This window comes from Triturus cristatus, chromosome 11 (genome assembly GCF_964204655.1).
Source record: "Triturus cristatus chromosome 11, aTriCri1.1, whole genome shotgun sequence".
In the NCBI taxonomy this organism is placed as follows: Eukaryota; Metazoa; Chordata; class Amphibia; order Caudata; family Salamandridae; genus Triturus; species Triturus cristatus.
This window is the reverse complement of record NC_140594.1, coordinates 225841145-225857967: the sequence shown is the minus strand read 5'-3', so window position 1 is coordinate 225857967 and position 16823 is coordinate 225841145. Positions and strand designations below refer to the sequence as shown.

The 16823-nt window shown below is 46.9% G+C and overlaps 1 protein-coding gene across 2 annotated transcripts in view; it reads right to left on the bottom strand.

Annotated features, from left to right (window-relative positions):
• ANKRD13A (ankyrin repeat domain 13A) overlaps nucleotides 1-16823 on the bottom strand; it is a 350794-nt gene that overhangs the window by 75978 nt on the left and 257993 nt on the right. For both annotated transcript variants that reach the window (XM_085636228.1, XM_085636229.1), the window contains one exon: nucleotides 16087-16206. In XM_085636228.1, coding sequence (XP_085492354.1) covers nucleotides 16087-16206 — 120 coding nt within the window. The remainder of the gene's footprint in view (nucleotides 1-16086; nucleotides 16207-16823) is intronic.

Sequence of the window (16823 nt, the reverse complement as noted above, 5' to 3'; positions counted from 1 at the left end):
ATATTTGGAGGTGTGGTAATGAGCTTCAATCAATAACCATGTTAGATAATGTGCAACACCCACTGATCCAATGTTATGGCTTGCCAAGTGGGGAGAAACTGTTGCAATCGGCTCCTGACAGCTACGGAATGTTCGGAGGAAGAAGAAGAGAGTCACTGCTTTGTGGTGGGTGCAGCACCACATGGGGGTGCACCTTTGCCTCTACCCTTCGAGTCGTTGCTCTTGTATGTGTCCCTGTATTAGCCTCTGGGAGAGGAGTGGTGATTCTGATCTTGGTGGTATGAGGAAGAGGCGTCAAAAGATGTTGTTTTTGAGCCCCCCCCCCCTATAGGTGGAGCCACAGGAGTTGGTGTTTGTAATACACCCACGGGCTTTACAACTTCTGTGTTCTTTTTCATCTTCTCAAGAGCCTGGTCAACCTGTGGGCCAAAAAGGTGATCCTTATCAAAGGGGACATTTAACAGGATTTATTAAACCTCTGGCTTAAAGCCAGATAAACGCAGCCAGGCATTACGACACAGTAGTAATGCCCCTAGAAGCAGTGTCTGCAGAGTCAAGGGCGCACCTAATGGCTGTATTAGAAATAAGCTTGACTTCAGCTACAAGCGCTTGCCCTTTCTTTTTATGCTCCCCTGGGAGGTGCTGCAAGAGCTTCTCCATTTTGTCTCAGTGGGCAAGTTCCTATCTGGAAATAACCCCATGGTGTTAGCAATACACCAGTGATTGGCGGACTACACTGCTGGTCTTTTGCCAGAGGCACCAATGAGCTTACTCAGGAGATGGAGCATCACCAGCAGCCTGGGAATTAGTGTTTCCACCGGCGTTGGAGACAACAAGAGAGTCAGATGGAATTTGTTCCCTAATATAAAGTAGGGTCAGAGGGAGGGATGGTGTATTTTTTTTTAATCGACCTTGGGAGTGATAATACTGGCTCACACAAGATCTTTAAAAATATCGTCTATATGTTGCAGCATACTCTAGGGAGATATTGTGTTGCCCTATGTGTTGTAGAAAGGGCTTCAAAAAGGAAATCCTCTTCTATAGGGTCCTTATTTAGTGCCATCTGATGGTAAATTGCAGCCCTGCCAATGAGCTCCTATTAAGAGGTTGTGTCATCAGGAGGAAATGGCTAGCAGGGTACAGGTCGGGATCAGTGTCCCCTGGAGGGTCAATATCGTAAGCCGACCAAGGATCAGAGAGCTGTGGTGATTCAAAAGTATCATCCCCTGTTCCATGCCCACCTGGGAATTAATGTGGAGACCCCTGAGGAGTGATGTCTAACGGATCACCAGTAGAATGAAGGGGAGAGGGTGGAGGTGGAGAAGAAGATTGTGTAAGAGGGTGCAAGGGATAGGTGGCCTTGTCAGTCCTCTTCTTTATGGGTGTTATCAGCAGATCAATGGCGTCTTCGAAGAATAGTTGGCGTTTGGATGGAGGTGGAGAATTAGTTCCACTGGAGTACCAGAATCAGGTCTCAGTGCTGAATTGGAGTTCTTCAGAGCCGAAGTGGATTTCTGTTTCGGTTCAAAGTAGTCGGTGCCGAGGATGTAGCAGATCAGCTCAGTACCGAAGTGTGGCCTGCTGGCAGCGGTGGCCCGGGAGACTAATATTCAGTCAGAGCTGAATGTTTTTTTAGTGGCAGGACGGGGACATCAGTACTCAATGTACGCTGACCCAGTGGAAGGTCCCGCATCTGGAGGTCGATCTTGAATTCAGAGTTATTGATGGAAAAAGCCTCGTCCTCTGCCTTGTGGAATTCCTCCTCCTCCCCTTCGACATCCTGATATCCAAAAATGTCCGGCATATTGTCGACCTCTCTCCACCACATCTCCCTGAGATGTGTCCTTCGGTCTCGTAAAGTTTCCTTCGACCGAAATGATCGACAAGCCTCGGTGTCCTCTTCCTTGTGGTTGGAGATAAGCACAACTTGCAGACCTGATGGTCGGTCGGTCCGCGGGTACTTCGCATGGCACCTGGGACAGAAGCAGAAGGCATCTGTTCCATCAGAGGGGCATTCTAAGGAAGAGCCAAAGGGATGGAAAGATAGGCCCGAAAGGGATAGGTCTGAAAGGGATAGGTCTGAAAAGGATAGGCCCGAAGGGCCGATGTTAGAGCGCATCAATCCGATGTGCAATCGTTTTCTAGATTTCGAAATGTAAAGGCGGGAAAGAGTTCAATAACAATACCGATGAGGGTAAGGGTGAATTACGAGCCAAAAGGTGCCAGAAACAGTCTTAAACCGGATCACAGTAATACACATCGTAAACCAATGGCGGGGAAAAAAAAATCTAACAATGGAATTGATGGCCATGCGCACTATTACCAAGAGGTGACTCAAAAGACTTCTTTGAAGAACAACAACTTGCACACATCCGGACCCAACACTAGATGGCAGGAGTATGCACAGCATGTGTATTTACAAACACAGATGCCTCGAACATAATGTTCTCTGGCATCAGTAGTTGCACAATATTTTTTAACAGTATATCATGTGCAAGCACATACACTTTTTATTGTTAAAAGAAATGTAAAATAAAGCCAATCCTACAATTCAAAATATTTGTCACTCAGCAGAACACAGCACTCTAAAAGCACTGGGAAAATAATAAGCAATAAGATTTTACATAACATGCAACAATGCTCGTATGCTAAGATTCCACGTGAGTGATCTTGTACATTCCCACTCTAAGGATTCTAGAAGCTATACTGTCCCATGATGCACGGCAGAGTCAGTCAGGCAATTCATTAATGATGGTAAGGACTGAAAATTGATCCACATACAGTTACACTAAGCTATACTGCTGGTTTAACAGGAAGGAGGGTGGGATGTTTATGAACTCAAAAACAAATACTCATGATAGGGCATCTGGTTAACAAATCATTAAAGGGATGGCCCTGCATAGAGAAAATATTCACCTGTAAATATGGTTTTGAATTTTGAAACTCTTCTAAATTCACATGTGTTGCGTAATTCTATCATCTAGAGGTCAAGTCTGGGAGTGTTCATAATCGCCTTTTTAAAAAACCCTTTTTATGGGCATCGACTTGGGTGGAATCGTATGGCTCACTATGAAGTCAACCATAAGCCCACAATGCTCCCATATGCGACTTCCTTTTTCGGTTTCTTTTTTGCATCAACTCCCCTCTTTCACCAGTGAGATAGATGGATGGGTCACATGGGAATCTATAAGAGTTTAAAGCTGCAAAAACAAATTTACATTTTGCAGTATGAAATCTCTTTTAGATTCACATGCTGTGCACAGATTACACAGTGGTGCTTCCCCGCTGTGGAGTAGGGTTCGAAGAGGGAGTTATACTAAGGCAAATGCTACTTACCAGTATGCATCTGTTCTTGGCATGTAGAGCTGCAGATCTACACACTGTACATAGATAAAGGTAGCCGGGGAGGCGGGTGGGCATGTGTAGATCTGCAGCTCTACATGCCAAGAACAGATGCATACTGGTAAGTAGCATTTGCCGTTCGAGGCATATGAGCTGCAGATTACACACTGTGCATAGATTATATAGCAGTACCCATCCTTAGCGGCGGCCACCAGTATCTGTTGCAGTGGTTTGAAACAATGTTTTGAGTACAACCTGGCCCACACTAGCCTGTTGCTTAGTTTGCACATCTACACAATAGTGTTTAGTGAAGGTGTGTGGTGTAGACCATGTTGCTGTTTTGCAGATATCATCTAAGGGGATGTTCCCTAAGAATGCCATGGAAGCCCCTATCTTACGTGTAGAATAGGCTTTAGGGGGAACAGATAGTGTTCGTTTTGCTTTGTGGTAGCAAATCTGAATGCATTTAACAATCCACCTAGCTATCCCAGATTTGGAGATGGGGTTGCCTTTATGTGGTGGTGAGAAGGAAACGAACAGTTGTTTAATCTTACGAAAGGGTTGTGTTCTCTCAATGTAGTAGAGTAAGGCTTGTTTGACATCTAATGTGTGGAGAGCTCTTTCTGCAACGGTCTGCGGATGCGAGAAGAATACGGGTAGTTCCACAGATTGGTTCAGGTGAAAGGGAGAAATGACTTTAGGGAGGAATTTCGGGTTAGTACGGAGAACAACCTTGTTATGGGGCATTTGCAGAAAAGGTTCTTGAATGGTGAGTGCTTGTATCTCACTGACACTTCTGAGGGAAGTGATGGCTACAAGAAAAGCAATTTTCCATGTTAGGAATTGAAGTTCACATTTGTGTAGAGGTTCAAAAGGAGGCCCCATTAGTCTGGTGAGAACGATGTTTAGGTTCCACACAGGTGAGGGCGGCACTCTGGGGGGAATTATTCTTTTGAGGCCTTCCATGAAGGCTTTTATGGCAGGTACCCTAGAGAGTGAGAGATGTTGCCTGTTTTGTAGATCAGCTGCTATGGCTGCAAGGTGCAGTCTTATAGACTTGTAGGCAAGATTGCATCTTTGTAGGTGTAGTAAATAGCCTATGATGTGTTGAATGGGCACATCCAGGGGATTGAAGTTATTGTTGTGACAGTAGACCACAAAACGTTTCCACTTGGCTGCGTAGCAAGCCCTAGTGGTAGGGCGCCTAGCTTCTCTAATGACGTTCATACAGTCAGGGGAAAGATTTAGGTAACCGAATTCTAGGATCTCAGGAGCCTGATCGCAAGGTTGAGCTGAGCTGGGTCCGGGTGCCTGATCTCTCCATGGTTCTGGGTTAAGAGGCGTGGAGAGAGGTGTAACTTTTGGTGCGGTACTACAGATAGTTCCAGCAGTGTGGTGTACCACGGTTGTCTGGCCCAAGTTGGAGCTACTAGGATGAGCGTGAGGGAGTGTTGTTGTAGTTTGCGCACCATTAATGGAATGAGTGGGAGAGGCGGAAAAACGTACGCAAATCTGCCTAACCAGTTCATCCATATCGCATTGCCTTTGGACAATGGGTGTGGATATCTGGCGGCGAAGCTTGGGCATTTGGCGTTTTCATGGGTGGCGAAGAGGTCTATCTGTGGATGCCCCCACATTTGAAACTACGGGTGTAGAACTTGTGGATGGAGTTCCCACTCGTGGATTTGTTGTGTTTGTCTGCTCAACAGATCTGCTATAGTGTTTTGGACTCTTGGGACATGTTGGGCTAGGATAAAGATCTTGTGGGGTATGGCCCATCTCCATGCTCTGTGCTAGCTGAGAGAGCTGCGGAGAGTATGTGCCGCCTTGCTTTCCTATATAATACATGGCTGTCATGTTGTCGGTGCGGACTAAGACGGCCTTTCCTGAGACGTGCGTCTGAAAAGCCTTTAGTGCTAAGAATATGGCTAGTAACTCCCGATGGTTGATGTGGAGTAACTTTTGTTGAGGTGTCCACCTGCCCTGCATGGTGTGATGTAGTAGGTGAGCTCCCCAGCCGGAGAGCGATGCGTCCGCTGTCAGTACTATCTGAGGAACTGGGTCCAGGAACGGTCGCCCCTTGGAAAGGTTTGTGGTGGTCCGCCACTGCAGAGAGTGATGGGCCCGACCGTCTACCAACATCAGATCTGTCAATTGACCCGGGGCCTGGTTCCATTGGTGCGCTAAGCACTCTTGGAGAGGACGCATCTGAAGTCTTGCGTGAGGTACTATGAATATGCAAGAGGCCATCATACCTATAAGTTGCATGAACACTCGAGCTGGAAGAGAGTGTTCTGGCTGAAATTTGGCACGGAGAGCCTGGATGCTTGCTATCCTGGCGGGACTGGGGTAGGCTAGCGCTTTTACGGTGTCTAAGGTGGCACCGAGGTATAGCTTTACGTGGGATGGTTGCAGATGGGACTTCGTGTGATTTATTGTGAAGCCCAGGTTGTGAAGTAATTGGATAGTGGCGTGGGTGTGTTGTACACACTGGTTGTATGCGCTGGCTTTTATGAGCCAGTCGTCAAGGTATGGGAAGACATGAATGTGTTGCCTTCGCAGGTGTGCTGCCACTACTGCTAGGCACTTGGTAAACACCTGTGGTGCTGTGGTGACTCCGAAGGGGAGCACTTTGAATTGATAATGTTAGCCGTCCACTACGAATCCGAGAAACTTCCTGTGAGCGTTGTGCACAGGAATGTGGAAATAGGCGTCTTTGAGGTCTAAAGTGGCCAGGAAGTCGTTCTGGGAGAGCAGTGGAAGTACCTGCTGGAGTGTGACCAGGTGGAAGTGGTCTGAGTATATGTAGTGATTTAGGGGTCTGAGGTCTAGGATGGGCCTTAGAGTGTCGTCCCTTTTTGGTATGAGAAAATATAGGGAGTAAACTCCCATATTTTGTTGGTTGGGAGGAACTTGTTCTATTGCACCCTTCTGCAGGAGGGAGATTACCTCCTGCTTTAGTAATGTAAAATGTTCCTGTGACATTGGACGGTGTTTGGGTGGAATGTTTGGGGGGGGAGGGGGTCGATGTTAGTTCGAGGCAGTAGCCTGAACGAATTATATGGGTTACCCATTTGTCTGAGGTGATGGTAGTCCAGACAGGAAGGAAATTGTGGAGTCTGCCCCCGACCGGAGTGGGATGGTCTGGGGGGAGTGGAGGGAAGTCATTGGGTAGGGGTGGAGGCAGAGCGGGAGGTGTTTGTTTTGCCTCTGCCTTTGTTATTGTTGCCCCTGTAGCCGCCTCTTTGATAACCCCTTGTAAAGGTGGATTGGGTAGGGGTTTTATAGGAAGTGGAAGCGGAGTCTGAGGAGTAGCCTCTAGACGTGCTTCGAAAGGAAGAGCGGCGAAAGGAGCGCCTGGGAGGGTGCGATTGTAAGGCCCCCATGGACTTTGCTGTATCTGTGTCTTTCTTCATTTTTTCTAGGGCCTCATCCACTTTTGGGCCGAACAGATGTTCCTGGTCAAAGGGGTGGTTCAGGATGGAAGCTTGCACCTCTGATTTGAAACCTGATATCCGTAGCCAGGCATGGCGACGGAGGAGGACGCTGGTACTAATCGCCCTAGAGGCGGTGTCAGCTGCATCCAGGGCACAGCGGATGGAGGTGTTGGTGATGGTTTTGCCTTCCTGGATTAACTCATTGGCTCTAGTTTTATATTTGTAAGGGAGGTGTTGCATTATGGCTTCTAATTCGTCATAATGTGTCCTGTCATATCTTGCCAAAAGCGCTTGTGTGTTTGCGATGCGCCATATGTTGGCAGCCTGGGATGCAGTGCGCTTGCCCGATGCGTCCAAGAGTTTGGACTCTTTATCAGGTGGTGGTGCCTCGCCTGAAGCCTGTGAGTCTGCCCGCTTTCTTGCAGTAGACACTACTAGGGAATCTAGTGGTGCTAGCCCTCTGATGTAGGTGGGGTCTGTAGGGGCAGCCTTATATTTTTTGTCGATGCGAGGGTTGATGACCCTGGCTCTGACTGGGTCTTTGAAGACTTCCGGCGCGTGCTTGATTACGCCTTTGCGCATGGGCAGGATGGAAGTGGCCCTATGTGTTGTATCGAAGGTATCAAGTAGGAAGTCCTCCTCCACGGGGTCAGTATGGAGATCCACACCGTGGTAGTGTGCAGCCCTTTGGATTGGAGGTTGAACCCCATTGAATCTTCAGGTGGGGATGGTCTCGAAGGGTAGAGATCATCCTGTGGGACGTTAGGGATGTCTGGAATATTATAGTCGTCCCATGGGTCTGGGGATCCTGTAGGAGTGGGGTCCCCTGTAGGTTGGTCATGGGGCTCGTCCCCTATGTCCTCGTAGACATCATCTTCATCTTCCCCTGGAGAGGGTGTGGGGGAATGATGTGGTGGGGGAGGAGAAGGAGGAGGAGGAGGAGGAGGAGGAGGAGGAGGAGGGGATGAAGGTATCCTCAAAGGGGAGGTAGCACAGTCTTTCCTCTTTGGAGGTAGAGCTCGGGTAGGCTTATCCAACTGTCTCTTTTTGATGCTGAGCATTAAATGTCCAGTCTTAGGGTCCTTGACCAGTGTTTTTTGGAATGGATCAGGTCTAAATAGTTCTTCAGGGAGTGCCTGCTCCATCGGTGCCGAAGGCATCAGGCCGTAGGTTTTTGTTTTGGAGTCTGCACCAGTTCGTTGTTTTGAACTGTGCGGCTTTGGAGGGGCTGGTTGGTCAGTCTGCTCCTAGATGCTTTTCGGCTTCGAGGTGTGGGTGTCGATGGCCTTGTGTTTTTTGCTTGACTCCGGGGACGGTTTCGGTACCGAGGAGCTGGTGCTTGTTTTCGGCGCCGAGTGCTTTGGTGTGGAGCTCGGTGCCGAGGAGGAGGCCATATTCTTTTTGGGCGTCAGTGCGGAGGAGTGTTTCTCGGCACCGATGGTGGGCTGGCTCGAGCCCGAGCCACCGGAAGGCTTCATAGGCTTCTTTACCGGTCCCGAAGGTGCGGTGTGGGAAGCAATGTGTTTGATCGTGCCGAGGCCCGAGGGCGAAGGCGTAACCAAAGCCTTTTTCGATGCCGTCGAGAAGGGGGGGTGGGGATCGATGTTGGTACTCCCGCCCCTCTGTGCCGGAGTGATGTCCTTGACATCTGAGTCGTCGGCTTCGGAGGCGCTGACTAGGCCCTCTTCGGTGTGCTGTCCTTCTGGAGCGTCGACGCCTTCTCCGAAGATGTCATCTGGGATCGCTGTTGACGAGTGTGCCATGGTTCTTCTTGCCCTTCGGTCTCAAATGGTTTTCTTGGACCGGAAGGATTTGCACGCCGGACAGTCTCGAGCCTCGTGTTCAGGGGAGAGGCAAAGGTTATATACCTCGTGGAGATCGGTGTGGGGAAATTTTGACCCACACCGAGGGCCCTTTTTGAACGGAGTCCTTTCCATTAGCCAGGACCGGAGCTTGGGTAGGCCCGAAGGCCGTCGTCGACGACCGGAATCGAAGTTCTGGATCGAGGAGTGTGGAGATCGCGATCGAAAACAATACCGCGAAATGGAGGGAGGATTGCGCGTCGATTGAAGAACTGGAAGCTGTTCGGAACCGGAGCGCGAAGATCATATCCGAGCCCGATGGCGGAAAAAAACAATCTGAGGATGGAGCCCAAGCCCATGCGCAATACGATCCAAAGGAGGAGTCACATACCTAGTGACTTCCAAAGACTTTCCAAGAGGAAAAACAACTGCAAACATCCGGGCCCAATACCAGATGGCGATCTATGCACAGTGTGTAATCTGCAGCTCATATGCCTCGAACATAAGAGTTTTAAAACTGTTTGACCTAGCACAGTTTCATTTTATACCTGATGTCAACACAACAGTGTTTGGTTAAAGTGTGCCACGTTGACCAGGTTGCTGCACTGCAGATGCCTAGTAGCAATGAATTAACAAGAAAAGCTATGTTGCTCCCTCTTTAGGTCTCGGCTCTAGAAGGCACGCATGCACTGTCTCCAACAGGGACATGCTGTACCTAAATCCTAGGCTTCAGGCTGCTCATAGCCTTCCCATTTAGCAGTATCCCCATTTGTCAAGGGCATGCATACGTCATGCCCTTTTCGCAGTTTAGCCCACCCCGTGAGCACTGGGCAACTACTGTTTACTTACGCTGCGGCCATGTTTTAGCCATTGTTTTGGCACAACTTTTTGCAATTTGGTTTCAATGGGTGATCGGCCTGCCATACATAAAGGAGTGCTATTGTTCCTAATGTGAAAGGATCCTCCCCTCTCAGCCATACATCATTTACCGGCACTCCCGCTGCCGCAACACACATAACCTCTGCCTGGGGTTGTAGCTGCGTGCATGGGAAGTGGGCAGCAGCGCCCTAACACTCCCCACAGAGGGCGGGCTCTATCAGGGAAAGAGGCAGCATTGTCGGCACCAGCGGCCACAGCTGGGGGGAAAGGCCTTTCCTTTTCCTGTTGTCACGTCTTTAGAAGCGGCAGTCTGGCTTCCTCCCGAGCAGAGCCAGCAGCAGCTCTTGCAAGCAGTGGAGACACAAGCTGCTTGCAGAAGGGTTCCGGTTTAAGTGGGTGGTAACATCTGCCAGAGCTCAGCAGTGTAGGCAGAGAGCTGGGTTGCAAGGGGAGGCTACCTCGAGAAAGACACCATGAATGAAAGGACACCATGACTTGAAATTCTTGACTTCATGAGCCAAGCTCACTCATACAGTGTATGAGACTATTTATAAAAATATCTGCTCTTTGTTTTGTCACTAGATCCTTGTGTACTGAAAGTATGATGTTGTGTTGGTCAGAAAGCTCCATGACATAGGAGAACCAAATTGGGCCTCAGTGCTAATAAGTGTTCCACTCAATGTTTTACATTTGTTTATTACTGTTAGAATTGGAGGTGTCAAAGGAAATAAATATGCACATTTCCAGTACCAACTTATGGTTAGAGCATTCCGTTGCAACTGGGCATGGTATTGGCTGGATATGAAGGTTCAGCATTTGGCATTTTCTTGCACTGCAAAAAATCTACATCTGGTTTTCCACATTTTGAAAATATGGTCTGCCATTTCTCGTTTCAACATCCATTCATGGGGTATGCTTCGTAGTCTGCTTATACGGTCTGCTTTTAAATGGTCTATAACTTGGATCATGGTGTGCTGTCACTTATTTCCGATGCAATTGAACATTTCCACATTTCTTGCGCTTTTTCCAAAATCTAGTAGACAGGGTGATCTGAACACCGACCAACAAACAAATGGGCATCCATAAATAAAGACCAATAAACATAAAACTACAGAGCATGAGACATGTTGTGTACATAAGCAGAGTAAAGGATAATGTACATCAGGGGTACCTGGCAATGTGTGCGGTATTGTAGTGATGTACAGCAGGATGGTTCTAGGCGACGCGCAAAAGGAGAGCACAAGGTGATGTGAAGTAGAAGAGCACAAGTGAGTGACGCACCTCAGTTGATTACTGGTGATGTGTCTCAAAAAAGCACAGGCATATGGGCCTCAGGGGAACACTAGTTTATGTGTCTAGGGGAACACTGTATGACAAGAAGAAAACAAGTTACTTACCTGTCACTTTGGTTCTCCAGTATTGGAAACTGTCAGAGATTCCCATGCTTGTATCATTCCCCGTTGTCAGAATGGGAGTACCCGGTATACATAAAATAGCAATAGAAACCATTGCCAAAACAGAAACTAGGCCTAGGCCCATTCTAGTTTTGTAACATATCCACCTCTTTTTGTAAAAGAGACCAAAAAAAATTAACAACCAATCAGATCAGCCTCACCCCATAGAACCTTCCTGAGAGAAGCCCAGCGCCTCAGATTTTCGTAGCCGTTGTGTAACCAACCACTGAAGATGGTAGAGGCTGAGCTGAGCTGAGCTGGGTAGCATGGGAATCTATTAAAGTTTCCAATACTGGAGAACCAAAGTTACAGGTAAGTAACTTGTTTTCGTATTCCAGGATTGGAACTTTCATAGATTCCCATGCTTGTATCAGAGTAGCTAGCAGTTGTCAGCACATTTTTGGAATTGTGACCCTTATAAAAACCAAGAACAAAGCAATAGCATATGCACCATAATTACAATAGCAACAGTCAATAAAACACTTAGAATACCTTAGGAAATACAAGTACATATGGGTCAAAAATGTGCAAGAGCTGAAAAAACAGTAATATGGAAGGAGGGATGAAAGGGAAAGCTCACCACTACTGAAAGAGGTTCCTCAGGACTGCCTGGCCGACTGCTGTGTCACTCTGTGTTGCAGAATCCAGGCAGTAATGGCTTGTAAACGTATGTGTACTGCTCCAGGTTGCCGCCCTGTAGATCTCCCGGATAAGAACTCCGGCAAAGAGGGCTGTCAAAGAAGAGATCGTGCTCGTGGAATGAGCACGGATCCGCCCTTCCAGGGGCTTTCCCGCTGCTCTGTGACAATACTGTATATCGCTGGTAATCCAACGAGCAATCACCTGCCTGGAAAGGGGAAAACCCTTACGAGGGTCACTGAAGGACACAAATAGTTGAGGAGACTTTCTGAAGTCCTTAGTACTTTGGAGATAGAATTTTAAGCACCTCTGAATGTCGAGAGAATGAAGTGCCTTTTTCGCCGGAGTAGCCGGTTGAGGAAAAAATGTTTTAAGAATAACCGGTTCATTCAAATGAAAGTCTGAGGGCACCTTCGGTATGAACCTAGGGTTGGTACGCAGTATCACCATCCCTTTTTTGAACTGGAGAAAAGGTTCCTGAATGATGAGAGCCTGTAATTCACCCATTCGTCTAGCCGAAGTCAAGGTTAGAAGAAGAGCTACCTTCCAAGAGAGGTATTTCAAATCTGCCCGATGAATAGGTTCGAAGGGAGGCTTCATGAGTTGGGCGAGAACCAAGTTAAGATGCCAAAGAGGAGGAGGAGGCTAGACTGGAGGAAACGCTCTGAAAAGGCCCTTGAGAAACTGTTTAGTTATCCTTGCCGACCAGAGTGACGGCCCTGAAGACGTGCATCTGAAGCGAGAGATGGCTGCAAGATGCACCTTAATGGAAGAGTGAGTCAGTCCTGATTTTGCCAATAAAAGAATATATGGAAGAACTTCATGCAGTTCAGACTTAAAAGGATGGACACCTTGTTGCTGGCGCCAAATGCAAAAACGCTTCCACTTCAACCTGTATGTCTTGTTGGTATTTGGTGCTCTAGCCTGAGAGAGAACCTTTGTACATTCTGTTGAGAGGGTCAAACCAAGAAAATCTCGCTGCTCAGGAGCCATGCCTAGAGCTGCAGAGACGGCGGATCCGGATGCCAGACTTGGCCCTGGGACATCGTCAGCAGGGAAGGAATCGGCTACAATGGAAGTGGGAGGTCCAGGGAGATAAGGTGCAGTTCTATGAACCAAAACTGTTGGGGCCACGCAGGAGCTATCAGAATCATCTTGCAGGGTTCCGCTTTGAGCTTCCTGAGAAGTCAGGGGATCAGAGGAATGGGGGGGAAAAGCGTAAACAAATGCGCCTGACCAGGCCATCAAAAGCACATTCCCCAACGATCCCGGATGGTGAAGCCTGCTTGTGTAAAATTGGCATTTCTTGTTCTACGGCGTGGCGAAGAGATCTATGGAAGGCTTGCCCCACCTGCAAAAATCCTTCTGTAGAATGGAGTGGTCCAGTTCCCATTTGTGGCTCATGCCTTCAGTCTGCTTAGCGTGTCCGCTACCTTGTTGAGAACACCTGGAAGGTGTTCCGCCTGGAGTGATATCTTGTGCTGGATTGTCTATTCCCAGATTGTCTGGGCTTCTTCTGACAACAGACGAGATCTGGTGCCGCCTTCCTTGTTTATATAATGCATGGCCGTCGTATTGTCTGTACGTATTAGAACTGCAGACTGCTGTATTCGTGGAAGAAAAGCCTGCAAGGCCAGGCGAATCGCTCTGAGCTCCAGCAGATATAACCGCTTAACCGCGGCGCTAATTCCGCCGCGGTGCGGCGGTTTAAACGAGTGGACAGGGCTGCGTCGGCCAACGTACATGCGCAGCACTACCGAGGTCTAGGACCAGAAAAGGTCATCCTGCTTGACATAAAAGTATAATGAGCAAATACATTACTGAAAATGGCGTAGTTAGTAGAGGCCCTCGAAGTCACAATCAACACACAGAGAAACAAATGTAAATGCTTTTGTTTAGCTTTGTTAGGGTACATATAATGTTTGACACCTTCAGTCAGTTCTGAGCTTGTGGACTTTTAAGTGTACGCATATGATAAAAAAAAGACTTAAAATACAAAATTATTTTGGTTCAAAAGATGGAACTGTTTGAGTGTCACTCCCGACACAGGACACTTAATCGTTAAGTATATGGAGGGTGGAAAATAAACATTTCCTATTTATGATGTTAAAAAAGTGACTTGATTTTGGTTTGTTGTTTCAACTTAGTCGTTACTTTTCAGTGTTCGGCATGCAGGAGAAAAGGGTGTGTCCTTAGAAATATTTTATTTTTTACTTATTTTGATTTATATGGCAATGCACTGGCTGGTTCAAAAGAGTTCTGTAAAGACTATTGGGCCGATTCACAAAAAACAAACAATGAAAACCCCTGCGCGCACACACAGTAGTACTCCTATGAACATGTACAGATATACTATTTTTGGCAATTCAGAAAATACCCAGTAGTACTCCTGAAACGGTGCACCAAGAGCATGTTTCCAGGCATTCTACTAGGAACGTAAATGTGACCTGGTTCCAGGACTTCCATTTCCCCAACGGTGAATTGTACTTAGTTTTCAATCAAGGCCTTGGGAATTGCAGCCCGTTTTCCTTCCACAGGAAAAACATTTTTCCTGTAAAGAGCCGACTTCCTCTACGTCCCCTCCAAATCTGGAGGTACCCATTCCCTTTCCCAAAAAGGAAGGAGAGATATTTGAGCTCTTTTTTGGTTTAAACAGCAACCACTTCCAGGAAGTGTAAGGGTTGGATCTGAGTTTGTGAACATCCTCAAACTCACAGGTTTGTGGGTGTTCACAGTCTTTCAAAGAAAATCATGCTTTGAGCTCTCCACCCTCTATGTGAGGTTTATAACTATACATTACTGTGCAATAATGGCAGAGAAATCTAAAGTACTATAACGATTGACGCTTGTACATGAACTAAAGCATCAGAGGCTGAGTTAAACTTCCTTCCTCCAACATACCTCCTGCACATCTCTCTCAACCAATCACAAGGACTCAATTTCAAACAGCACACTGGAGCAGTGGTGGCGCGTTATCCTTCATCAAATTTCAGTGAGCGAGCCAGACTAATTCAGAGGGTTCGCTCACATTCGCTGGCATTCAGTCTTAATCTCTCACTTAGTCTCATTAACTTGATCTCATTCGCACCTGCACTCAACTTTACTTAGACCGAGTCATTCTCACTCCGACTCACTCATTCTCACTTACTCTCAACTCAAACCCACTCAATCTCACTCCTTCCGATTTCCTCAATGTCACTCAGTCTCACTCAGTCTCACTCTATTTCACTGTGACACTCATTTTCACTCGGTCTCACTCATTCACTCAGACTCACTCATTCCTACTCAGACTCTCTTTCTTACGTAGTCTCACTAATTCGCCCCCTTAATCACTCATTCTCCCTGGTTCACTCATTCCGATTCACTCATTCTCAATGTGACTAATTCATACTCACTTAGTCTCACTTATTCTGATTCAATCTCACTCAAACCCAATCATTCTCACTTATTCTGATTCAATCCCACTCAAACCCAATCATTCTCACTCAGCCTTGACTGTCTCACGCACAGTTACACTGTCATTCTTTCTCACTCTCACTTGTACTCTGTTTTTATCACGCATCACTCACTTTGACTCACTCCTTCACTGACACACACACACATACAGACATGATCATACATACATACACACACTCTGAAGGGCACACAGAATTAAAAAAACATGTGTACTTACCTTGCTGCCTGTGTGGATCCTGTTTGGACTCCTGCTGCTTTTTTCTACCTCCTGCTGTTGAACCTGAAAACTCGAATCCGTGTAGTCGCAGCTTTGAGGTTTTAGTCTTTGTTCCTTTAATGCACCCTTTCCCAACTCCTTTAGGAGTTGGGAAAGGGTGGGGTGACTGGCTGATTGACATGTAGCCACGGGCACTGCAGAGCATAAACCTGTGCGCCCACCATGGCTACTGTTAGGTGCCACACTTAAGGGCGCCACGGAATGGGAAGCACAGAGGTGGGCCGGTGCCCGAGGACAGCCCTGGGTCACCTCTGAAGACAGGCGCAGGGGCCTTGGTGCGCCGACACCAGCATCAGACAGTATCCCTGGCTGCCCCAGGCTGCTGCTTAGTATACCAAGAGCGAAAAATAGAGGATTATTCACTCTTGGTATACCAGCAACGGGCCAGAAAACAAAAGGCGCAGCACAGGAACCTCAAGGGAGAGCACTACTGCATCGGAGTCCCTTATTTATAAATGTAATTTACATACGGCATCCAAAAGAAGAGGCAGAAAGACAAACGTTATTCAGCTGATCCTCAATCCTGGCACTCAAGGTCACAACATGGAGCAAGCTGGCTTGGGAGAAGATCCCAGCAGAGGAGCCGGAGATAAAAACACTCAATGACTGTAAAACTGGCCCACATGAGACATAAGAATAACGCTAGATCAAAAGCTAAAGAACATGAAGACTGAGAAAAACCAGTGTATGGAGGCGCAAGACGGCAGGCATCAAGGTACTTTGCTGTGCTATTCGACAGTAATTCCCAAAGCGACTTCATGCAACTGAGACATAGCTGACGTTTCTATTTATTGGCTCACCCTTTTCTTCTCCTGAAGAAGCCACGGGTGAAGCCGTTGGAGAGGTCTCTTCGGCTGTACTGCAAGTATTTACATTTCCGAAAGTAATTCGCGCATTCAGCACATGAAACAAAGGAATTTCTAAGGAAGAAAGCAAATGCAATACATAAACGAAACAGCACACATCTACTTACAGTACATCCTCAGTTTAATATACAAGATAAAACGTCTTCACAGGGATCTTTAACTTTCTTTAATTTAATTAAGTGACAAAAAATAATATTCTCATTTTACGTTTATAATTCCACCAGACTAATATATCACGTATCGATAAGTATTGAACACCTTAAGAAGTTATACTACCTATTTAACGCTGGATCTGAAAGGATGACTGCCACTACATGTCATCTGTATTTTAGATTATTCTCACGTGTCAAGAGGAAGTTTTTATAAAATAAAACCTTTATAGAAGTGTGCCAATACCACCCATCAATTCACCTACATTATGAGTGCTCTAAGCCTCGGCACAATCCTTACTAAAAACAAGCATTGGCATAGCCAATAGGTCTTGCTTTTGGGACCTTATAGGTATTTAGTTATGCAGCACAATATCCTTGCTGCAACAACATCAACTGTTGCATGGCTAAACACTTATAAGGGCCCAAAGGCGAGACCTATTGGCTATGACAATGCTTGTTGGGTTGTGTCTGTGATCTAGACCATTATGCTTAAAAAATAATGGGTTTATGTTTTAAAAA